This window comes from Nyctibius grandis, chromosome 24 (genome assembly GCF_013368605.1).
Source record: "Nyctibius grandis isolate bNycGra1 chromosome 24, bNycGra1.pri, whole genome shotgun sequence".
Classification (NCBI taxonomy): Eukaryota; Metazoa; Chordata; class Aves; order Nyctibiiformes; family Nyctibiidae; genus Nyctibius; species Nyctibius grandis.
Genome location: NC_090681.1, coordinates 547,452 through 554,642, shown reverse-complemented (window position 1 = coordinate 554,642; position 7,191 = coordinate 547,452). Strand labels below are relative to the sequence as shown.

Sequence of the window (7,191 nt, the reverse complement as noted above, 5' to 3'; positions counted from 1 at the left end):
CTGCCAGAGCCGAGTCCTCGGCGGGCACCACGAGCCACCGGCTCTTCGCAGGAGAGGGCCAGGGCTGCTGGGCGCGGGCAGGCGACCCGTGGGAGCGAGCAGGGGGCTCTCCCGCAAGCGTCCCCGCGCTCTCGCTGGCCCGCTCTGCCCTCCAACGCCGCAGAGCGGAGAAGGTGGTGCGAAAGCAAGCGCAGCAGAAAGCCAGGCTTAGCTTTGGGGGGAGCTTTTCCCTGCCCATCGCCTTACCAGGGGAGCTAGGAGCTTCAGCAGCGCGTCACTGATCCGCCCCAGGCACATCTCAGAGCCACGGCACCTCCCCTGGCTCCATCCCTCAGGACCAGAGGGCTTTCGCTGAACTCTAGAGGAATTAAATGTCTGCACATATTTATATCGAGGAAGCACATTTTAAAATATAGGGGAAACTGGGCGGTATGCCACGCCGTGACTCTGCCGAGGGTAAAGCTCTCCGTGCAGAGAAGGCAGCGTTCACGTGCGCCCCGCGTGGGTCTCGCCGGGTCTCTCTGTCCCGCACCGTCCTCGTCCCGGTTCCTCTGCCCAGGTGTGGGCTCTTGCAGAGCGCTTGTGCTGACCCAGGGGCACTCGGTCGGTGGCGTGCAGACCTGCAGCTTCTACCAAACTTAACAGTTTGGTTTCCTCCTGCAGAGCCCGAACTGTGCCTCCCCCTCCCGCCCGCCTTCCTCCTGCTCCGCGCCGGTGCTGTCCGGGCGGACGGAGGAGCGTGTCCCCAGCCCGGGATGCAGTCCCGCCGCTGTGACTGTACAAGCGGAGTCACAATGTTTCGGCAACCTGCGGTTTGTTGTAACCTCTCATTTCCTCAATCTGCTGCATGTTAACTGGATCCTTCAGCGGGAAATTCCTCAGGGGCTCCGCGGAGCACAGCTGGGGTCCTGCGAGCGCAGGACGGCTGGTTTGTGGCTGCAGTGCAGCTGGCAACATTTTCTGGGATTTTCTTAAAGCTTTGGTGAGATTCCCTTCCACAAGTGAGTCTCTGTCCTGTGGGACACCAGCCTCCATAGGGGCCAAGGCATGAACCACACACTCAGGAAGCTGGTTGTCATTTTGGTTTTTGTTTTTTAATTTGAAATAACTCTTTGAAGCAGATTCAGGGCAGACACCACTGACCTCTTACCACAAACGTTTAACATGTATTTGCAATGATAAAGTCATACAGCTTAAAACACAAAATAAAGGGTGGGGGGGAAGAGAAAGAGGCCACTGCCTTTGTGTGAGTCCCGGTCCCAGGTCGGGGAGAGCGGCCGTGTGGGTCCGGTCTCGTCCTGCTGGCTGCAGCTGTGCTGGGGCCACGCAGCCGGTCTGGAGTTGAGGCCTTTGGTCATGAAGTCTCGCGTCTGGGTCCTTCGTTGACTCACACTCGCCTCTCCTCCTGCAGCGTCCCCCGCGGAGCCCTGGGGAGGTGGGCTGCGGCCCTGGCTGGTGTGGGGTGGGCAGCCTCCTGAAGTATCGTGTATGTGGTTTCTGTCGGGTCTGTGGGTCAGTCTGGGAGTATATGTCTGTCTTTGTGGACATGTGTACGTGTTGTGTAGCAGTGCTCTGGTTCCGTAAAGCTTTCATATACATAGCAGCAACGAAGTCTTGCCATCAGGTGATGTAAAGGGGCAGCTACTGGGCAGGGCTGGCGGACGTTGCGGGGACCGCGGCCCCTCTCTGTTTGCTCTTCCGCTTCTTGGTGCCAGACTTAGCGTCTTTGGTGTCTTTCCGATTTCTGTTCCCATTGGCATTATCTTGCTTTCCTTGCTCGTCCTTTTTCTTCCTTTTCCCTGCAGTAAAGCAAAGGGGCACGGTGAGGCTCCGCGGCAGAGCCAGCCGGACGCAGGGCCTGCGCCCTCCCCGCGCAAGGCTGCCCGAGAGCCGCCCTGTCTGCCAGGCCGCGCTTCGCATTGCGAGCTGTTGCCTGAACATTAACAGGCAAGACAGATCAAATCAGGGTTTAGCTTTGTAGCTGTCGGTCTCCAGCAGAAGTGTTAACACTTGCATTCTCCGCGGCTGCATACCAAGCCCCTTAGCTAACGCACGCCGCTGCGCGCATCAGGGCAACACATCGGCCGTGTCTGCCTCCCCCTGCCCCCTGCTTCATCCCTGCGGTGTTAGTCACTGCTCGGAACTGGTTTCCCTCAAAACACTCAACCCGACTGCAATCCTTGTCCATCCCATAACAGGATGACCAAACCACCATTCATCCTGAAAACACTCTAATTCCAGGGAAAAACGCAGACCTAAGCATTCTGGCAGAGGAGACGGCTCCCCGCACCGCAGCGCACCGTGGGCTGCTCAGCTGCCGCGCTGCGCTCTGCCCAGGGGAGAGGCTGAAACACCCGAAAGCCCCAGGGACGTGCGGCAAGCCGTGCGGAGGGTCACCCACCGGGGGGCTGTGCCAGTCCCACCCAGGGGTCTTTCTAGCTGCCGTCACGTTGTGTTCCCTGTGCCGTAGAGGGGTGGTGAGATGCGCAGCGCATTTGTGATACTGGACAATTGGCTGAGTAATTGTGCCTGACAAATAAAGGGTGCAGGGGAGGGATGGTGAGATACTCCACGGCTGCTCACCTTCGGGACACTGGTTCTTCTGCACGGTGCATCTCCGCACCTCCGTGGTGGCAGGACACAGGGACACGTCTCCGGAGGGAGCCTGCAGAATCCGCCGCGTCCGGTCCTCGTTGCCCTTCTTGAAGCCACAGAGCTTCCTCTTCTTGGAGCAGGGCCCCCAGGGCCCCCACTCACTCATTTCACATTGTGCTGCCGGACAACAAGAGAGGCCAGCAGTAACTCTCGTTTCTCTGCTGCTGCCTCAGGACTTCTGGAGCCCTTGCACACCATCGCGCCTCTCCCCCACTGTGGCCTTGAAGGGTACATGTGTTTGCCCAGCAGCTTCCTAGGTTTTTGAGGCACCCCTTTCCTTGCCACACCGCACAAACTCTGAGTCACCCTTCACAGACACGCGGCAGCAATGCCGGGGTGCTGCTCCCCGTCTAGGCTGCTTCCCGGAGGGCTCTGCCCACTGAAGGGCTGGGTCTGGCCTGTGCCGTCACCCACTCGACACGGGTACGATGAGCCATCATCTCTGAGGGGTTTGTTTTATCATCTAAACCAAAATGTAGCAATACATGCGGCTGGACCCGACAGACACACGCAAAGCTCAGTGAAAGGTGCCCGAGCATCACTCACCAGGACTGCTGCACTCCATGGTGCCGTTGGCAGCAGAGTAGCCTTCGGGGCATGTGACGTAGCATCTCCCTTTGTGCAAATACAAACCTTCCTTACATTTTGTGCAAAAGTTTCGGCTGAAACAGGACTCACAGTTCTCAATTTTGCATTCTGGGGAAAAAAAACACAAAGCCGTCATGTAGTCTGGTGTGAGCAAAAGACATGGGAAGCTCTTGACTGCTACCTGGAGTTTGCTCCTGGCTCCAAGGGTCTGCCAACAGCCAGGGCGAGCCTCTGAACGCCCTGCCAGGCCTGGTTGTGCTACTCAGACGGAAGTCAGTTTTCTTTGCACCGTTCCCTGGTACAGGACGGGGCCACTGTGCTGCAGCTCTCATAGCCAGCAGCAGCTATGAGAGGGTGGAAGAGGTTTGGGCTGGTGCTCAGCCAGACCATCAGTCAGCCAAAGTGGGACACTGCAAATAATAAAGTCTCCTATCAAGTGCTCCAGCTGCAGCTACAGTACGGGCTGCAAAGAAACAGAGCGAGATGGAGACCTGGCCATGAGGGTGGTTTGCATGAAACTGCCAGGGAAGTGATCGCATTTTTCCATGTCCAGCTTCTTTCTGGTGCTCTGGCTGAAAGAGGCAGCCCCAGGCCAAGGATCTCCTTCAGAGAGTTGCTTGGCTATGGTGGACAGGCAGAGGAGAGAAGAAAAGGGACTTGTGCGAGCAGTACCTTCAAAACTGAAAGGATCTCCCTCCTCCTCGTTCCTCCCAGAGAAAGAGGGTGCCAGTGTGGCAGCCCAGGTAACAGAGCTTCCCCAGTGTCCTGCAGGATGCCACGTCCACAGCGTACCTGGGCGGTGCTGAGCTGCTGCAACGGGGTAACCCAGCCCTGAAGGCTTCGCTGGTGGCCCTCTGCTCTGATGGACCCCTGGTCCATCACCACCACCTGCCTGCAGCATAGCGAGACCCGCTGAGGCTCTCAAAGACCAGGAAGGCCAAAACTCAAGTCAAACCTGCATGGAAGGGCTGATGTGGGGGCAGTGGATGCTCACCCAGCTCCTGAGGGCACTCTTCGGGCAGTATCTAGTGGCTGGTCAAAGGGAAGGAGCATCTCAGCCTGGCTGCACGTTGCACCGGCCGCACAGTGCCGCGGCGGGGAAGCGCCTGGGCACCCAAGGTTAGCCAATATCAGCATCAATTATGGGGTCATTCCCTGGGTGGATCGCTGCCCTGCTCAGCACCGCCTTCGCCCCTTTGATACAGCATCTCCTCTCACCTGACCGGAGGCAGCACAACCCCCTGCAAAGCACTGCACAGCACAGCCGCCCTCCCGCGCTTCGCCCTTCCCCTCCCACCCCCATACTCACTGATGCACTTGTTCATGTCTGTATTGCGAAGGCCGAAGTATCCCAGGGGACAAGATGGTAGGCAAATCCCAATTTGCCGGATGTCGTTCCTCTCCAGAAGGATGAAGAGTTTGGGGGAACATCTCAGGCACCCGTTGAACTCGGAGCACAGGTCACAGCCTCTGGCACAGCCCTGACTCAGCTCGGTGCTAACTGGAGGAGCAAGAGAGAGGCAGGGGTTAGTGCCTGCCCGCACGGCGGGCTCTGCACGCACCGGCTTCGGCCCCAAAACACCGGCACCGCCGGCAGGAAGGGCCAGGACCCCGAGGGACACACTCGCCGCGGCTCCTGGCGCCGTCACGACCCCATGCCCGATGCCCCCGGGCGCCAGCACCACACCAAGCACAGGTGCGAGGGTTGTGACAGCGGCAGCACTGAGGAGCAGGACCCAGAGCAGCCACCAGCGCTAATCAGAGCCCCAGCGCTGCCTCCCCACCAGCCCCCGGCCTCCCAGCCCTGTCCCTCAGCCCTGCCGCCCACTCTGGTGGGCGCCCACGAGGGACATGCGCCCGGGGGGGCCAGCGCCACCCCGCCACGTCCCCTCCTGCAGCTGGCCGTGCCGCCCCGCCGAGCGACGGGCACGCTGCGGGACGCGCGGGGACCGGAGCCACACGGCGCTGGAGCGAAACCGTCTGACTAATCGTGCGCTGCACTTCAGGCCAGGCTGCGTCCCGAGCTCGATCTCGCTCAGACCCCGCTTGTGTTCGCTGTATCTGGCAGCGCAGGAGATGTCACTGCCCCCAAAATAGAGATGTGTTCTCAGCTCCTACGTTCAGTCCAAGAAAAATACTCAGTCCCATGTCTCGAGAGTTTTCTGCTTTTAATTATCATAGAAAATGCTGCTTGTTTTGAAACCAATAGCATTCTTTGCAGGCTAGAATGCAGGTTATTTTTATTAGTTTATTATGCAAGCAGTGTCCTTGTTTATAGAAAAGCTGTTGTATTTAAAAAATGTATTCTTTTAAGTACTGTGTTTACTACACTTCAAAAGCAAGCGCGGAGCACTGCAGTGTTCACGTGCCAGACCGAGAGGTAAGAAAACTTTCCTCTCCCCCCGCAGTGACCCAAGACCCCGGCAGCTCCCTGCTGCCTGTCCCAGCCCCGTCGCTGGGTCCGTGGGTGCGGAGGCTGCTGGAGCTTCAGAAAATGAAACAGAAAGCAGAGGGGGGTCCCCGGCCCCACGGACCCCCAGTGCCCGGCTGCCAGGAGGGTTTGCTGGGTCTGAGCTGGGACCTCCCCTCGGCGTTGTGGGCCCTGGCCCCTTGTCCGCAGGGACCCCCAGGGATCCAGCCCCGTCCCCCCCGCAGCGCTGGCTGCGGTGCCGAGGTCTGTCTCTATGGCAAAGCTATAAACCGGGCTACAGTGAACGGGCCCTCGCTGGAAATCGCACTTTATAGCGTTAGCCATGACATCAAGTTTTCCTTGTTCTCACAGGGCTCAGCAGTCCCAGTTTTAATCTAAAATCACTCACAGGAGTGGGGCCTGGGGAGCCCCCGGGGCTCGCGGGGCACCCTGGGGCTCTGCCCAGCTCTCTGCGCTGGCAAACACATTCACTCTCTGCACAAACCGTACAGCATCACGAGAAGAAGGAGAGAAGAAAAGTGTTTCATACATACTTCGTCTTTGCCTCTTGCCCTTCACCACTTTGCTGCTGCCTGTTAGATCCATCGAGCTTAGAAAAACCACCACCACAAACAGTCCAAGCTGCATAGTAACTCTCCAGCGCTGCAGCCCCTCCGTCGCAGGGTGGTCGGAGGAGCCCGCTCCACAGCTGGGGATCTCTCTGCTGCTGCTAAAACGTCTCAGGCGGGATCAGAGCTGAAAGTCTGTGCACAAAGCCTGGTACGGGACCATATCCACAAAATACATCAGCCACAGCGAGCTTAGGTAGCAGGTAACATGGCTCTACCTTCATCCCCGTAAGGAGCGCAGGGGCTCGGCTCTAGTCCCATCTGGGGGCTCTGGCAGCGGGCGTTAGCTGCTTGCAGTTTCCAAGTGCACTCGCAGGAGCTGCAAAGGAAGAGGAGAACAGATTAACTCGCTGGTCGACATCGCTCCTGTAACGGCTGGGCTCGCTGCTGCGGTGGCCAAGCACGGAAGCCGTGGGGCGAAGTGGGAAGCAGCGTGCAGGGGGTGCAGGCAGACGGCGGCACCCGGAGCGGCGCGGGGCGAGTCGCCCTCCAACCTCATCCACAAGTCACTCTGTTGCTTAATAGCAGTTAGCACACGTAGAAACGCCCGACGCAGCTTTGCCATCTGCTGATGCTGCACGCAGTTATAGCTGCAACTTGTTTAAAATAGTGCCAGTCCCCCTCGGCCGCCCCTCCTCGCGCAGCAGATGGCCTCTGCGGACTGCCAAGCGCGCAAGATGTTTCCCATCAAGTGGGCACCTCTGGGGCTGGTAGTCGAGCCGAGCAGAAAGCGAGCCTGCAGTCCCAAGCAGAGACGGGGCTGTCTGGGGACAGGGCGGGATCATCCCGCGAGCTGCCCGAACCGCCGCGTTTCGGCTCGGAGGGAATTTCCAAACCTCCCAGCTCCCCTCGCCCCGGAGCAGCAGGGAAGGGGCCGAGCGCGGGAGCTGCTCTGCCCAGGGCCCCGCG

At 59.2% G+C, this 7,191-nt stretch overlaps 1 protein-coding gene across 1 annotated transcript; it reads right to left on the bottom strand.

The window, feature by feature from the left end:
* Window positions 1-1,166: 1,166 nt before the first annotated feature.
* RSPO1 (R-spondin 1) lies at window positions 1,167-6,301 on the bottom strand. The gene is made up of 5 exons (XM_068417984.1): window positions 6,208-6,301; window positions 4,553-4,744; window positions 3,202-3,351; window positions 2,584-2,772; window positions 1,167-1,799 (listed from the first exon to the last, which is right to left on the bottom strand). The coding sequence occupies exons 1-5, from the start codon at window positions 6,299-6,301 to the stop codon at window positions 1,642-1,644; spliced, it is 783 nt and encodes a 260-aa protein (XP_068274085.1). The 3' UTR covers window positions 1,167-1,641.
* Between the last annotated feature and the right edge of the window lie 890 nt (window positions 6,302-7,191).